The sequence below is a fragment of the Acartia tonsa genome, chromosome 6, assembly GCF_053477335.1.
Source record: "Acartia tonsa isolate MP-2025a chromosome 6, ASM5347733v1, whole genome shotgun sequence".
Lineage (NCBI taxonomy): Eukaryota > Metazoa > Arthropoda > Copepoda > Calanoida > Acartiidae > Acartia > Acartia tonsa.
In genome coordinates, this window is record NC_137265.1 from 51,322,385 (window position 1) to 51,340,762 (window position 18,378).

The following is an 18,378-nucleotide window of genomic DNA, read 5'->3' on the forward strand; positions in this document are numbered from 1 at the left end:
TCTATTATTTACCAAACCAATTAAAACTTAATTAAAGTATCAAAAGTTCTTGGCCAACTCTAAAAAATATTACCTTAAAGACTTTTTTCTCATTTAAACATAATAATTTTTTCCCTTTTATTATAAAATAAGAAATATTCATATCCAGGACGTTACCTAACAATTTAATTAATTATGAATTTAAGTAACTTTTGGATACACTATTTTTCTTCACAAAAATCGTCTGGTTTTTTATTTAAAAACATCTTAAAATGTATTGACTCTGTAAATTATTCTCGATATTTTATGGGATATTAGGTGAATATTTGTGCTGCTGGATCCAGGAACCTTGTAATAATCCAAGGAACCAGGAAGCAAAAAACATATCTTGATTTCATAAAATTTTTCAATTTTTGATGGAATTGAAACGGGTTTTCCAGTATGGCTATGAAACCGATCAATATCCGCTGGATTAGAACCAGTTCTCTGCCATACTTCATAATCATGTATAGCACCATTTCCGCGAATATTAAAATACAATGCGATAAACAAATTTTCTTAATACAAAAAATATCTTGATTTAATTTAAGAGCATTGTTTTAAGATATTGACTCTGTAAATTATTCCCGATATTTGATGGAATTGAAACGGTTTTCCCAATATTTTTCCTGGAAGAATTTATAATTTTGCCATTGAATAAAATAAAACAGAGAGGGAGGGGACATTGGAGTGAAATTTATACTGGTACCCAAAGTTTTATAAACACGATCTACCATTCTTTGGTTTGAAAGCTTAAAAAACATTGATTGCTTTGTAAAAACATTTCCAACAATTATTTGAATCTACAAAATTAATTCACTGAATCAATTCACCTATTTAGGAAAACATAACATATGCCCAAGGTTGGTTTTAGGCTATTGTTTTGACAGCTTCTTTCCTCTACATGTTAGAAGCAAAGCCGCTACATTTGTTGTAATGTAATAATTTAGATATCTACAAATAATTAATTAGTCTAATAGTTTTTTTAAGCATTGACTAAATATCCTTGTTTTTTATTATTCGTTTCAGTTTGACTCTAACAAAACATTTGTTTTATTTAAATAAAACATTTACCAACCGATTAATATCCACTGAAATAGAACCGGTACCCTGCCATACTGAAAAATCATGTATAATATCATATTACAGACCATTTTCCATGAATAATAAAATAAAAATAATAAAATCTATACCAAATTTGTTAGCCGTGGTCTTCGGCCTGTCGGGTCTAACCAATCTGGTTTAAATCCTGTAATTTTTCATTTTGAAATCCGCGGAAAGCTGTCCATGATACGATGCGCTAAATGACTATTATATTCTAATTCTAAAGATTCTTTAAAATTATAAACACTTCACAAAATGCTAAAAAATTTAATTATAAAAATTTTATTAATATTAATCTTACCCATATAAATCGGAATGCATATTAACTATCAATTTTTTATAAAGATATTTTTTTGTAAATTTTTGCAATATCATTAAAATAAAATATAATAAAATTATTTTACAATAAAAAAGACTTATCGAGAAAGTAATATATTTAATTTTGTAAATTTAATTCTTTTTGTTTTTATTCTTTTTTTGTTTCGTTTTTGGGACATTCATGTATAAAACAATAAATAAGAATTCATAATATAAAAATTAAGATCAAAAGAAACTTTAGGGAGGGAAGTGACAATGTATCTGAATTATATAGGGGTTACCAAACTTAAGGGAGTTTTATTCAATCATAATTGGGTTGTACAAACTAGTTCAAACGTTTACATCCATAATTTTTAAACTAAAAAAGGTTATTTTGTCCTTCGTAATTGGGAGTGTATATCTAATCATTGTTCATTGTCTTATCCTTTTGTGACTTGAACTGATACTTTAGAAGCACAGCTTCTATTTCAAATATTTGTCCGTTTGATCTTATTTCTAGTCATCTGGTAGAATATTGACTGCCAGCAGGGGAAGCAAAAGATTCTCATATTCGCCTCCATTCTAAACAAAAATAAATATTAAAATGTTTTGAATGCAGTTTATCTATAATACAAAGTAGAACGATGTCTGTCCGTCTGTCTGTCCGTCTGTCTGTCCGTCTGAAGCTTAAGATCTCAGTAACCACTGAACCGATTGGGCTCTACTCTTCAGGGAATATACCTACTGGTCCTGTGATGGTTTTAAGCTATTTTCTTGGGGGGTGGGACACCCCCAACCCCCCCAAAAAATGAAAAATACCTCCCCCCCCCAAAAAAATTTTTTTTTTTACTTTTTCTTTTAAAATCTAAAATACGAAAAATTAGGTTGATCAAACCTCTTGGGGCAAAGCCCCTAGAGGCTAGGGGCGAAGCCGCTAGTATATAAAAATAATATTAAAAATTTATGTTTTTTAGGTGTTTTCCTGTCAAGCAACCGCATTCCCCCTCATATTTTTGGAAAATATAAGGGTAGGTAATCTCAGGTCCCTAACCCATGCGGGGCTGTCAATTACCCAACAAAACCTAACCTTAAAAAACTACAAACTTAACCTCTCCCTTTCAATTTATGAAAAAAAGGAAGGGGAGGGGGGTTCTACGCTCGACTTGGCACTTTGAGGGAAACCGCTACCTAATTTACAAAGAAAAGTTTTCTAACCTGATATTGCAAATGGTGAGTTAAGATTCCTTGCCTAGAAAAAAAAATATTTTCAAAGATACTAGGTATTTTTTATAGTTTGTCTGTCCGTTTAGGAAATTGTGGCCTAAAGAGAACCTAATTTAACTTATCTAACGAAAGTATTGGTATACTTATATCTTTAGTTCATCAAAAATGATTGTAAATTAATATTAAAAAAAATTTAATTGGCCATACTTGACTTATAATCTACTTCAACTTATCTAAGGTATTTATATGTTGACAAAAATAAAGTATGAGTTCTTATCTGCAATGTAGATTAACATAAAAAATTCCTAATTTCATCATACTTGACTGACAGACCATCGGACCAATAGATGCTAATTGTTATAGGGAATCTTTAAAAAAAATCTTCCATTTATCTTTAAAAGGAGACTAAAAATCATGTTTTCCTATATATTTTCAGAAATACAGATAGATATTTCGAATTATAAAATAGCCTCGCTATTAAAGCGTAAGTATTCCTACCAATGTAGAATAACATCAAAATTTCTTAATTTAATCAGACATACAGACAGACTTTTCGAAAAAAGAGTAGCTTCGTTACTAAAATGTATGCAAAGTTTACCATTGAAGATTAACATCAAAATTTCTTAGTTTGATCATGCTTTCAAGAATATTTTTCTGAAACTCTCCAATCTAAGAAAATACTATATGTAATTATTAGAATAGAGCTATAAATCTGTATTTGCTGGACCATACCACGTGATACTAGAGACACTAAAAATAAGACCTACTGCTTCTATGAATGGCGAATGATACTAATAATAAGGGAACTCTTTGCCATGCACAGTTAGGACTTCCAGACGAGGTTCGTGTAATTAAAGAGTTGGTTGTCTGTTTGATGTTACTTAACGTTATATCCTACATATAGTTGAATTTAGAGTATATCTATATGATGATATCTTGTCAATAAAAGTAATATCGGTCTTGCTGTTAGTGAGATCTATTGTTAAAAACGCACTGACAGGCAGACAGACATCTTGACTCTTTATATAGAATTTAGCTAAAATATAGATAATTAGATCAAAACTTAAACCATTCTGGGACCTATAAGAAGCTTCATTGTAAAAAAAGAGCTATATCGATCCAACTTTTAGCGAGATCTATTGTTATCAAACACACTGAAAGATAAACAGATATCCTGATTTTTAAAAACAGAATTAAGGTAATCATTCCCATAATAGATCAAAACCATTCTAGGACATATAAGAAGCTTTACTTTAAATAAGAGCCTGCTGTTAGCGAGATCTATTGTTTCAAACACACTGGCACGCAGACAGACATTCTGAATCTTTTATGCAGAAAATAGATTAAATCCCTTCTGAGACCTATAAAAAGCTTCACTGTAAATAAAATATCCATATCAGTTCAGCTTTAAGCGAGATCTATTGATTCAAACACACTGAAAGACAGACAGACATCCTGACTCTGTTGTATAGAAATTAGGTTCCCATTCCCATTATAGATCAAAACCATTCTGTGACCTATAAAAAGATTCACTGTAAATAAGAGTAATATCGATCTAGCTGTTAGAGAGATCTGTTGTTACAAACACACTGACAGACAGAAAGACATCATAACTTATATTATATAGAATTTAGCAGTAGGGTTGGGCCGGATACTTTTTTGGCCGAATTCCGGATACCGGATATCCGGCTGATTTCAAATGCCGGATATCCGGTAACCGGCCGGATATCCGGCCAACGCCGGATATCCGGCAAATATCCGGTTATCCGGCCAAATTACCGGATATCCGGCCGGATAACCGGCCAAATTACCAGATATTAAAGTAGTAAAAAAAAATTTCTTCAGAAATCTTATATAAAAATACATAAAGTTAAACTTATTCAGAAAAAATGTTCTTCTAGCTTCAATGATAAGAAAATTATAGCCATTTAAGATTTTAAAAAGCAGAGATTTTTGGTGTAAAGTATAAAAAATTATAGAGCCGGATATCCGGCCGGATAGTTTCAATATCCGGTATCCGGCCGGATATTGAAAATGGCCGGATATCCGGCCACACCGGATATCCGGCCCAACCCTATTTAGCAGGGCTCGGCAGCCGCGCGTAAGCCACTTGTAAGCCTCATTAAAATTATCAAAAATTCAGCTGGATGTCTAGACTTGGTCTAAACCTGTTCCTAAACAGACAATCCACCTTTTCGAATTTGTTTTTTATTTGCACACAAGCAGGATTAAATTTAAGGCTTTTGCGAGGCTGAGGTGCAGCTGCCGAGCCATGGAATTTAGGTAAACCTGAGCACAAGACCAAATATGGAGGGCTTCAATCCTGTTGTCACTGGCTAGCAGCTTTATCAACCCTCCCAAACCAATTCTAGTAAATAGATATGTATATAAAATCATACAAGTAAAAAAATATTTCAAATTATTCAATTAATAACAACAAAATAAAAATTAGTTCGAAGGCAGGGATAAAACAATAAAATATATATCCCTATATAGTGCCTGGTAAAAAATGGCGTCAAACAATACAAATGACCAATGATAGGCCAGTATACATTTTACCATAGGTCAATTATAATGTTTACTGGCCTATCATTGGTCATTTGAATTGTACGGCGTCATATTTTATTAGGTACTATAAGCTGCTTCTCACACATACATGAAGTAAAATGACTCTTTAGATAAAAATAATTTGTTGAAAAGTTTGGACATTACTCGTTTATCCCAACCTTGAATTTATATGGTCAATATTCAAGGTTTTTAAACGTACGAATTAGAGAATTTGTTCATAAGAACAGAACAAAAAACCTACCTATTACACATATCCAAGGAAAGAAACCTCAACTTTTTCAGTCTTGAACTCTGAAGGACCCTGACTAGAAGTTGGTCGCTAAAACAGGCCACATTTTGGATATATACATCTAAACAGAAAAATATTAGTAAACTTTTTTTATTCTTAAGTAAAAGTAACAGGATGTCTTTCTGTCTGTACTGAAGGATCTCGCTAACCGCTGAACCGAAATGGTTCTTTTTTAAAATGTAGCTTCTCATAGAACCTGAGAAAGATTATCCGTTTGAGTTCTCCTATTAATGGAAGCTTTTCATAGGTTCTGGGATGGTTTTATGCTATTTAATTACTTAGATTTAAGAGTCTTGGAATGGTATTAGGCTAGTTTTTCTGTATCCTACTCATTTAAATACAGAGTCCATAGATGCTAGGGGCGTATACACTAGTATGACAAACTAGAGGCGGCATTCAAAAATTATCTCGCTATTGGCTAGATTGAATCTTAATCTTTTTCTTCCATTGGCCTATCTCTGAATATTAATCTTTTTCTTCCATTGATTTTTTAAAAAAGATACTACGGAAAACAGTAATAGTGTCTGACTGATTATGACGTAACAAAAAAAAATTAGCCAATGAGAGGCCGTTATTGACCAATGGTAAAATTTATAGTGGCCTCTCATTGGCTAATTTTTTTTTGTTACGTCATAATCAGTCAGACACTATTACTGTGTTCATACTACGACTTTAGTTTCGTTTTTTCATCATTTTTTAGAGATTATATGTCCTTCTCTCTCACTTCCCTTTCCTTCCATCTTTTTTAAATTTCATTATTTTTATTTAAAACCGTATTTATAATTTTATCTCTCTTTCTTTAAAATATTTTAGGATCCTAGAATTTTTTTTGTTTTAAATTATCATCCTCAAAGGGTTAGAATATTTAGTTAAATGTTAAATTTTAGTTCAATATCTAAACACATTACAGACGCAGCGCCAGTATCAAATTATTCAAAACTAAGTTTTATTTGATTTACTATTTTATAAATTTAAATTTTCTATTTTATGAATAGAAATTTAATACTTTAGTATAATTCAAATAGCAACATGAAATTAAAAAAAAGAATTTATTCTTTATAGAGTAAAATAATGGGTCTTATAGTTCTGGTCAATGAGAGTTTATTATGGATTTTTGGAGCACTATGAGTATTGAACATTCTACTATTGGAAGACTCGAGCTCATATATAGACGTTTATTTCCTATATAGATCTGTCATGGATCTTGATGCAATAAAGCAAGCCGTTTTATAAAAAATCTGTCGAAAATAATTCATAAGGTAAAAAACAGAAAAAGTAATCGCTTATATAGGTATAGAATAATAATATCCAGATAACAGATGATAGGCTAATCCAGGGTATGATTTTGTACATTTCACATTATGTACATTGTACATAACTTATTGAACATACCGGGTATCTGTAGCCCCGCTTAGGGATCTTAAAGAATAAGACAAAGATATAAGAATTATAAATTGATATACATCCAAAATAATGTTAAAAAATTACCCCTTTTGTAGAAAACATTACTGGTTGAAAAGTTTAAATACTACTAGTTTGAAACCAACCAATAAAATTCAATAAAAGTACCCATTGTTTTTGATAAAACTTTGGATACAAATGTCCACACCATCAAAGCACTTGCCTGACAAGTTTGGGGCCATTAAAATATCTTGTAGAGTGTTGGCTTGAGGAGAATGTATGGGTTGTCCGCTGAACAGATAAAATTCTTCCAGACAATAAAATTTTGATCTGCAATAAAATAGAGAACAATTAAAGGGACTATGCACAAACAAGAGCAAATAATTTATGTTATGATTGATAACAGATGTGGTAATTTGTAAGCACACAGTCAAAATGGTCACACTCTATTTGGTTACAGTTTGGTTGTGATTTTTAGATTGGAAGTCTATAATGCATTTTTTTATCAAAGCATTTGATATTTTTAAAATGATACTTCTTTGACATATAACTTTGTAAAAATCATAAAAGAGAGAAAAAAGACAGTAATTTTCTATATTGAAGATATATAGGTGTTGTTTTTTTCACTTTAAACTTAACCCCCTTCGGTGCCCTAATCCTTGGGGCTGCTCTTTACAAAGCCTAACCTAACCTGTGTCTTCTATGCTTGCTAGGCACTTTGAGGGAAACCGGCCACAAAAATACTTACTTATATGAGGAGGAAATTAAACTTGACTGGGAGAATTTCAGTGTTTTTAACATTGGACAGTAATCATCTAAAAAATGTTATATTTTTATTAGAGCCTGCTCTCAGCCAAACTAGAAAATCATCATAGTATCGTATAAGAGACATTTCACCTCGAAAATAATAAAATAAATACCACTTTTGTCAGTTACGCCCTTCAGCCCCACGGGGCTAACAAAACTGGTTTAAATCTTATTAATTTTCATTTTAATATCTGCAGAAAGCTGTTCTTCCACTAAGTTGTTAATGTTCGTTTTTCAAACTCTACGACTTGATGGGCTTCATTTCAAGAATGTTATACCGATAAAGCGGTGAAAAGTGAAAAGGTGATTAAGAATACATCTTAATTTATCTCTTTTTTTAGGGGTGTCATTTCTCATTCATCCCTCCTTATTAGTCTTATTTTTATGACGTCATACATGACACTTTCAAGCGCTTCTTTACCTATTTGAGAAATATCACAGTTATGGAAGTTTTCAAGACTTAAACAGTTCAGTTTATCACCTAAAATATTGTCACAAAATTTGATATTAGCAAAGTTTTAAAAAAATATATGACAACAGTAAAAATTTGCAGTCCCATTTTGTAAAAAACGCAAGTTAATATGAAAAAATACGTTTTTTTGTGTTCTATGTGAAAATTGTGGGAATTTGTTCAAAAACAACTTTTTATCAATTTATCGTATTTCAAGAGAGGGTGTTGATCACTTGTCTGAAAGTCCTAATACTGTTACCGCAGATAATAAGAGGTTCTATTATTTAACGTCTCTAGTATGGAAAAGTCAACGCCTTAAAAACTCTTCCGCTTTTCTTAAAAGGTGAGAATTAATTAAAAAAACTAACCTCGCTTTGAAAGAAATGGTAGTAAAACACTAAACTCAGCTTCCTCCCTTGAACTTAGTTCGAACTTGTTGATCTTTTCAAGTTTTACTAATGGAGATATAACTTCATCGTTTACATGACTAAAAAATAAGATTTATTAATTGATATAAATTCGATTTTATGCTTCCGCAGATAGTAAAATTAAAAATGATAAGATTAATTCCAGTTTTAAATATTATTCCGAGAGGCCTAAAGGCGTGAGTAAAAAAAACTGCTTTTATTTTATGATTCTTAGTTTGTTATTAAAATTGGAAAGGTATTCTTGTATTCATTATCCAAGCATTATAGAAAAATGTAATGAAAAAAGAAGAGACAATGTCTTTCTTTAGGTGCAATATCTAGATTTAATATGTAATATTATAATATATATTAATAACATAATGTTTTATTTTACCTAAACTCTATAATCAGAACTTCAAGATGCTTAAATCTAAAAAAGATTAAATATTTATTAATCTGAAATGACATAGATGCTTAATTAATACAATTTCTCCAATTTGGATTAAAGAGAGCTATTCTGTAAACTAAAATAATCTGATGCCTGTCTGTCCCGTTAATCAATCATTTCACAATTTTAAGAAGAGTAATTTTTGGTCTATGCAGGTTTTAGGCTATTTGGTAGGTGGAGATTTGGCCCCGAGAAAATAATGCTTGCCCAGTTTCTTATTTAAAAACTAAAATATCATGGGGTAGGGGCAACAACTATCCTCTGTAAGGCGGAGATTAATATTAAAAGTACAGACAATTTGTTGCAATTGCTGCGCTACTTGTCTTTTGGAAATAGTGAAATAAAAAACAAGGATGACAGCATCCATAAGTAGCGAAGAACAAAGAAATTATTGACAAAGTGATTTAAAGAGTAGATGTTTAGTGGTCATAAATCTAGAATATTTGCTTGAAAAAATCACAAATTTCTGTATGTATTTTACTTTTTGCAGCATAACTGTCAAACTGACGGGTCAAGTTAAAACTAGATGCTCAGTTGGTATAAGAAATTCAGACGTCTATCTCAATAAGCAGCCAATAAAATCACATTATCCCCATAGCGTTACGGACTGACAGACTAAAGGACCAGGGAAGGAGAAGACATTATTATTAAGGGCTGTTATTACACTAGTTCCCAAACTTTTATGATAACTTTTTCTTGTTCATTGCCTTATCAACTTTGGGACTTTAATTCTATTTTAATTGGATGGTTTATTCAGTGCCCACAGTTTCAACCACTAATTGAAATCTACAGAAGGGGTAATTTTGTGTATTATCATTGAGGATGTACATCAATTCATTGGTTATTGTCTTATTCCTTTAGATCTCTGCTAAAGGACAAACAGACGAATCGAATTATAGAGTAGCTTAGCTACCAAAAAGTAAAGAAAGTCTTAACCTGTAAATATTTTCTGATATAATAAAATCTTTTTCGTTCCAAGAATTTATTAAATTCAATTTTCTCAATTCTGTATTATTCAGAGGTACACCGCTACTGCCAGTGTCAGCATTTACTATCTAATTAACAGGGATAGAGGTATTGCATTGGAAAATAATATTATTAAAAAATGAAAGACGACATTTGTAGAGATATGCGTTGCGCGGCATTGTGCTTTGTTTATCACTGAGAGGGCGTCATCGCCATGTTTAAAGTCAGTTGCAGAGAATTTTTAGAAGAGATGAGATATTTTGCCTTTTGAAAATGTACACCACTGCTACAAGTGTCAGCATTTACAATCTAGAATAACAGGGATTCAAAAAGTTATTTGATTGTTGAAAAGAAAGAAAAACTAAAAGACGACATTTATAGAGATATGCGTTTTGCGCGGCATTGTACTTTGTTATTCTCTGAGAGGGCGTCATACTACAATTAACTACAATTTAAACTATATAAATTCAATTTTTCAATTGTGTATTATTCAGAGGTACAATTTTACTGCCAGTGTCAGCATTTACTAGGATAACAGGAACAAAGGGTGATTTTTTTTCTCACATATTTTCCATGTAGTTTTGTGTTAGCGTTAAGTCAAATTCGCTTATTAAGTCAAACTGTTCTTAATCTTGACCAAATGTCTATAATTAAGAACAGTTTAACTTAATATGCGCATTTGACTACACGCTAAGACACAACTTTACTAAAAATACGCGAAAAAATTACCTCTTAATAGGCTGTGTTAAACTTTAGTGCTGTTAATGTATTAATGTAATACAATTTTAATAACTGATTCTTTTTTATGAGCCTATGCAAATATATTAGGGATCTTAAGGGAAAGGACAATGGACGATAAGCAAAATCATTCCTTTGGTGGAAAAGATTTACAATGAAGGTTTGGACACATTTATTTAGGTTTTATTTTTTTGTGTCAATAGCTGTATAACTATTATTCCTGAAACATTTATATTTACAATTTTTTAGCTATTTCAACAGAATTTTATTCTGGTACATAAGTGATCTTAAGGGATAAGACAATGGACGATAAATTGAAAAACATTCCCAATAAAGATGAACAAAATCTACGGTCTTCTGTAGATTTAAAATATTTAAGGAAAAGTTTTGACATTCAAGGTTTGTACACACAGTTTTATACCATTAAGGAAGGGAGGGGACATTGGGCTGTTTATTACACTAGTCCCAAAAGCATTATGATAACATTTTCTTATTCGTTAGATTAACAACTTTGGGGACTTTTATTAGATTTTGATTAGTTGGTTCTTTAATTTGAGTGTCCAAACGTTATAACCAATAATTGTAATTTACAAAAGGGGTAATTTTGCATACAATCATTAGGGATGTTTATCATTTTATTGGCAAATGTCTTCTTATCCCTTTAGATCCCTGGTTATAATTTGTCAACTAGCACAACAGAATTTTATTCTGGTACATAAGTGACAATACAAGGACAGATAAAAAAATCAGGGAGGGAGGGCCGGAGGGGACATTTGACTGTAAATTTCCCTGGTACCCAAAGTTTTATAACAACTTTATCTGAAAAAAACTTTGTGTACTTTTTTTTATTGGCATGGTACTAATGGTGTCCAAACTTTTCAACCTATCATTCTAATCTGCAGAATAGGTATTATTCTAAGTGCATGTAAATATTTCGAAAATTTTCTTATCCATTAGAATCCCTGGAAAAAAGTGACAATAAAAGGTTAGATAAAAAAATCAGGGAATGTGGATAAAGAAACATAAATAGTTCTGCTTATTCAGGGATACAGGGATACGACAATGGACTACTTGCTTTTGATGAAACTAAATTCCATCTTTAAAGATATAGTTTTTTTCTTGACGGCTCAGTGAGGCTCACTAAAAACTTAGAGGGGATAATTTTGCCTCACTAAAATTTTATTGAGGCAAAAAATTCCAAGGGCAATTTTTAAAAATTCCAAGGCAGGCCATCTACTTTTAATCTAAAACCCCAACAAGACCAGTAGGTATATTACCTGAATAGTTGAACCCAATCGGTTCAGCGGTAACCGAGTTCTTATGCTTCAGATAGACGGACAGACAGACATCGTTCTATTTTGTATTATAGAAGATATATCACCTGAAGCATATTTTCATATTCCAGATTTCTCAATGTTGGTGTATTTTCTAATAGATTTGCAACAATTTCAGATCCTATTTTTATACCTAAATAAAAGATAAATTTTAAATGTTCAGTAGCGAAGCTACTCTATACTTAATCGTGTATGTTCTTGATTCCTTTTGTTTGTCTGTCTGTTTGTCAATCCTTCCTTAAGTATTTCCTTTCTTTTGCCTGTCCTTTCTTCTGTCTGTCTCTCCTTCTGTCTGTCCTTCCTTCTGTCTGTCTTTCCTTCTATCTGTCTGTCCTTCCTTCTGTCTGCCCTTCCTTCTGTCTGTCCTTCCTTCTGTCTGTCCTTCCTTCTGTCTGTCTTTTCTTCTCTCTGTCTCTCCTTCTGTCCGTCCTTCCTTCTGTCTGTCCTTCCTTCTGTCTGTTCTTCTTTCTGTCTTTCTTCCTTCTGTCTGTCCTTCCTTCTGTCTGTCCTTCCTTCTGCCTGTCCTTTCTTCTGTCTGTCTTTCCTTCTTTCTGTCCTTCCTTCTGTCTGTTCTTCCTTCTATCTTTTCTTCTTTCTGTCTGTCCTTCCTTCTGTCTGTCTTTCCTTCTGTCTATCCTTCCATTTGTATGTTCTTTGTTCTGTCTGTCCTTCCTTCTGTCTGTCCTTTCTTCTGTCTGTATTTCTCTCTGTCTGTCCTTTCTTCTGTCTGTTGTTCTTTCTGTCTGTCCTTCCTTCTGTCTTTCCTTCTTTCTGTCCTTTCTTCTGTCTGTCTTTTCTTCTGTCTGTCTTTTCTTCTGTGTGTCTTTTCTTCTGTCTGTCCTTCCTTCTGTCTGCCCTTACTTATGTTTGTCCTTCCTTCTGTCTGTCCTTTCTTCTGTCTGCCCTTACTTCTGTCTGTTCTTCCTTCTGTCTGTCCTTCCTTCTGTCTGTCTTTGCTTCTGTCTGTCCTTCCTTCTGTCTTTCCTTCTTTCTGTCCTTCTTTCTGTCCTTTCTTCTGTCTGTCTTTTCTTCTGTCTGTCCTTCCTTCTGTCTGCCTTACTTATGTTTGTCCTTCCTTCTGTCTGTCCTTCCTTCTGTCTGCCCTTACTTCTGTCTGTTCTTCCTTCTGTCTGTCTTTCCTTCTGTCTGTCCTTAGCTTCCTTCTGTCTGTCCTTCCTTCTGTCTGTTCTTCCTTCTGTCTGTCTTTCCTTCTGTCTGTCTGTCTGTGTGTCTATCTATCTATCTACTTTTCTATCTATCTATCTATCTACTTACCTAACAAGGACAGGAATGTTAGTTTTGGAAAATTTTGATTATTAATCTTATTTAATCCTTCTTCAGTTATGCTCGTTCTGTATGTTTATATTCAATTATTGGAGTCATTTCTATGAGCTACTATGTTGTTTGCTTATAAATTCTTGTTTGAATAGCCCTATCATTGAGAAACATTTTGATCAATAATAAAAACACAGTTTTGTTACGAAAGAATGGTCATATTAAATTAAAATTTTATGTTTTATGACATATTATCCTGCTTGATAATTTTAAGACAAGACAAAGGTAAGACAAAATTTTTTTCTTCAATTAAATCTCCCTACCTGAACTTAAGTCAAGGGGGGGGGGAGGGGACATTGAACTGTATATTACACTAGTCCCAAAAGTCTTGTAAATCTTAACATTTTCTTGTTCGTTGGCTTAACAACTTTGAAGACTTTTATTGAATTTTGATTGGTTGATTTATTAAGTTGATGGTCCAATCGTTTCAATCATTAATTGTACTTTACAGAAGGACTATATATTTATAACTTTGTGTATCATCATTGAAGATGTTCATCAATTTGTCGGTTATTGCCTTATCCCTTTAGATCCCTGATTTTACACATATTAAAGATTAAACTAGGGCATCCCAGTTGAATGTGTTGTAATTAAGGTTCACCTGTTTATGTCGACTAGAATAAAAGTGGTCAAAATTGACGTATTATCGACATACATTTATGTAGATTACAATTAGTAGTTGAAACTTTTGGACACTTTTGGCAATCAAAATTTAATAAAAGTTATTAAGCCAACAAATAAGAAAACGTTATAATAAAACTTTGGGAACTAGTGTAATAAATAGCACAATGCCCCCTCCCTCCCTGTTCTCATGTTGATATAATAACAGCACAAAGTTTGACAGGCTCAGTTTTGCAACTAGATGTAGACACTTTATTGAAATTTCAGGGATCTTAAGGGATAAGACAATGATCGATAAATTGATGTACATTTATTATTATAAACAAAATTATTGGTGGAAAAGTTTGGACACTTCCTAATTGTACAAAAATCTAGATCCTTTCCTTTTGAAATCCAGGGATCTTAAGGGATAAGACAATTGTTGATAAATTGATATATATCCAAAATAATGAAAAATAATCAATAATACGCCTACGGATAAGAGAAAAAATACTTCTAAGACTTTGGGTACCGGTATAATTTACAGTCCAATGTCCCCTCCCTCCCTCCTTGGCAGTTGAAATCAGATTGGAGAGATTAAATTGGCGTCGCTTGAATAGATTTATTTAATTAGTCTCTTACACATACGATTCATTACATTTTAATATAAGTCACGGATTGGGGGGATAGGTTATTCGGGGGAAATCCCTCCACCCCTCCGTTCTGATATCTATATATTGGGGAAGGGGGGGGGGGGTAATTAATATATTTTCCAGTATGGCTTCGAAACCGATTAATATCCACTGGATTATGACAGGTTCTCAGTCATACTAAAAATCATGTATAGCATCGTATTAACCCTTACAGATCGGGCCCCTATTCCCACCTTAATAGATCGGGGGGGGGGGGTCATATTGACCCCCCCCCTCTATCTTGGCTTCTGTTACAGATAAAGACGTAAAAATTTTTTCTGGTGGTTCATGTGTATTTTTAGAGAAAATTACTTTTTCTAGTCATAGCAGTCAGGCCGCTCCTTAGCCGCTTTTTAGCGGCCAGCCGCTAAATTTTAAAACAGCTGTAGAGCGGCCAATTTTGCAGCTAGAATGATCAAATTTTAGGACGAACTTTTATTTTTCATATCAAAAAAATTACTTTTCTGATCATCGCCAAAAAACGGCAAATAACGGAAACCACCATTTTCGGCGGTTACGGCGGTAAAACGGCGGTTGGCGGCGCCAATCAATATTTTTATCTGTTTATTGTTGCTCAAGAAGTCATCAAAAAAATTAATAGGTCTCTAGCTGTAATAGAAGCCACGATATTCATGATATATGTCTGTAGTAAAAGCCGGACAAAAATCGGTCATAAAGTCGGTCAGGGTGTGGTCAAACGGTCATAACACCACTTTTTTCATAAGGTCATTGATATCTCAGTATTCACCAAAAAAATTTTAGGTTTCTACCTTATACACAAAATCATAATGTAGAAATTAAGATTTATTTAGAATTTTTTTTAAATTTTGGTGCTACCCAACCGACTTTGACCGGACACCACGACCGACACAGACCAGATATCCTAATAAAATCAACTCCTGCCGACGCATAATTACTAAACTTAAAAAGTCATGAAGTCACAGCTCTACATCTTACCTACAAAAAAAATGACATTAAAAAAACTAGAGGGGGGGGGGGTCAATATGACCCCCCCCCGATCTGTAAGGGTTAAGGGTAATTTTACACAAATATTAAATTAAAAACCATAAAATTATTACCAGTTTATATAATGCGATGGGATAAAAAAAACTATTACAACTTGAATTTATAGTTATTTGATGCCAGAGGGAAAGGGAAACATTTGAATGTAAATCATACTGGTACCAAAATTTTTTCGTTGGCTTAAGATCTTTGGGTACTATTAGTAAATCTTGATTGCTTGATTCAAACTAGCAGTGTCCAAACTTTTCAACCAACAATTTCATCCTACAGAATAATTAATTTTGTTTATCATCATTGGGGATTTACATAATTTAATTTTTCTTATCCCTGAAGATCCCTGTCTGAAGCCTGAAAATAGGAAAATTGGCATTTTTCCTATATTAGAAGTGAAGCCACTCTACAATTATGATATGTTGTCTGTCTGTACGTCTAAAAAAACTATTAAATGTAATTTGAATATAATTCCTTGTAAGATTTAGTGACACTAACTGCCTGAACAAATTTATAACAACTTCTCATTTAACATTATTGAAATTAGATAAGAAGAATTGTATATAAAACTTTTATAGTTATTAAGATAAAATGTTTTTTATTTTATTGATTTCGATATTTTAGATATAATTTTTGTCTTATGTATATATAAGTTAATAATTTAGTTTTTAATCGCAGCTTTCCGCGGATATTATAATAAGAATTATAAGATTTGTTAGCCCCAAGGTACCAAAGGCATAATACAATTTACAGTATGAATTAGAACCGGTTCTGAGCCATAATGAAATATCTTGTATAGTATCGTATTATAGACAGCTTTCCGTCATAAAATACTAGCCAGTTTTGTTAGCCTGGAGGGGCCGAAAAATTTGTTTAAAAATCATCATGCTTAACTAGTTTATAATTAAAATTATCCGTTCGGAACAGGCGGACAAACGGACCAAACCTAAATTTAGAAAAAATTCGCTTTGAAAAGTCCTTTAATAAATCAACTAAAAAAACTTTTAACAACCGGTGTTAAAAAAAGTTAAGAAAATATATAAAGAACAAAACTTGATTTATGATAAAGTTACTCAATTACTTACTTTTCAGGGAGGGAGGGGACATTGGACTGTGAATAATAATGAAAGCTTTACAAAGTGTCCAAAAAGTCAGCCATATGACGTCATAAAAACGAGGGATGAGAGGACAAGTGGGTATGAAAACCAATAAAAAAGAGATGGATAATCCCTCATTTTTATGACGTCACATGGCTGATTTTTTTTAGACACTATGTAAAGCTTCATTGTAATGGTACCCAAAGTTTTATAATCAAACTGTCTCATTCGCTGGCTTAAAACTTTGGATGTGTGGTTGGATGATTCAAAATAGCAATATCCAAACTTTTCTACCAATAATTTACACTTCAGAAGGGGAAATTTTGCATATTATCATCGGGAATGTACATCTATTTATCGTCCATTGTCTTATCCCTCTAGATCGTGACTTTTCTTTCTAATTTTCTCATGTTATTAAAAAAACTTTACACCATTAACCCGTTTTTTCTTTTTTTCCAGTATGGCTTCGACGAAACCGATTTATATCCGCTGGATTAGAACTGGTTCCTAGCCTGTAGCCATACTGAAAAATCATGTGTAGCATCGTATTACAGACAATTTTCCAGAAATATTAAAATCAAAATCATGAAATTAATTTTTTAGCCCGAGCCTTCAGTCCCTTGAGGGTTACAAAACTGGTTTTAATCTTATAATTTTTCATTTAATACCCGCGGAATGTTGTCTATAATACGAGGAGATAAATAACTATTCTTTTTCTCACCTTTCTCTCTAAGGATACAAAACAAGGTTGATTAAATCCAAAAGAATGAACGTAGCTTGCAGAGACGTCCAAGCTTTTTATTTTGAGGGGGATTTTCATTGGTTTGAGAGGGGTAAACTAATGTATATTTTAAAATGTTGAGGGTTGTAAAATGAGGGATTTCAAAGTTTGAAACCCTTGGACATCTATGGTAGCTTGACATACTTTTGTGTGAATATTTCCATTAAGATCCCCAAACTGCAGCATTTAAAACAAAATACCATTTTAACGATCTTAATGGATAAGACAATGGACGATAAATTGTTGTACACTCCCAATCATAATAAACAAAATTACCACTTATTTTAATTAAGATTATTGTTGGAAAACATTAGGACTAAAGGTTTGAACCAACCAATCAACTTTTAATAAAAGTACCCAAAGTTTTAAGCAAATAAGATATCTTGTTTATATACTACGATATATGGCCCCAAACTCCCCAAAAAAAGTGAGAATAAAAGACTGACTGACGGATCAACATGAGTGAATTATAGAGTAGCTTCGCTACTATAAATTACTAAGTTTGTTTGTAACATAAACTAAAAAGTTTAACTTGCTTTTTGTTTCCTCTTTCACCTCATATAAACTTTTACATTTAGTTACTTTATATTTCAACTAGTGGCTTCTACCCTAGTATTTAGGGGCTTTGTAAATATGAAAATAGCCTCCCAAGGATTGAATCTTAAATTATAATAGCCTAAAACAATCCCGTAACATCTGTGAAGCTTCCCTGTTAAGGAGAACTGAATTAGTTTAGTAGTTATTAAAATCTTAATCTTCAGACAAAAAAAACTTTGTACTTTATATAATAGGATAGCGGCTACGCCC

The 18,378-nt window shown here is 32.4% G+C and overlaps 1 protein-coding gene across 1 annotated transcript; it reads right to left on the reverse strand.

Moving 5' to 3' along the window:
* Positions 1 to 1,388: 1,388 nt before the first annotated feature.
* LOC145323152 (uncharacterized) lies at positions 1,389 to 13,487 on the reverse strand. Its single transcript, XM_080165544.1, has 13 exons — positions 13,328 to 13,487; positions 12,100 to 12,185; positions 9,951 to 10,069; positions 8,961 to 8,996; positions 8,528 to 8,646; positions 8,130 to 8,189; positions 7,650 to 7,716; positions 7,125 to 7,231; positions 5,453 to 5,561; positions 4,933 to 5,011; positions 3,242 to 3,312; positions 2,635 to 2,668; positions 1,389 to 2,001 (listed from the first exon to the last, which is right to left on the reverse strand). Exons 2-13 carry the CDS (start codon positions 12,106 to 12,108, stop codon positions 1,936 to 1,938), a joined length of 876 nt encoding a protein of 291 aa, XP_080021670.1. The 5' UTR covers positions 12,109 to 12,185; positions 13,328 to 13,487; the 3' UTR covers positions 1,389 to 1,935.
* Between the last annotated feature and the right edge of the window lie 4,891 nt (positions 13,488 to 18,378).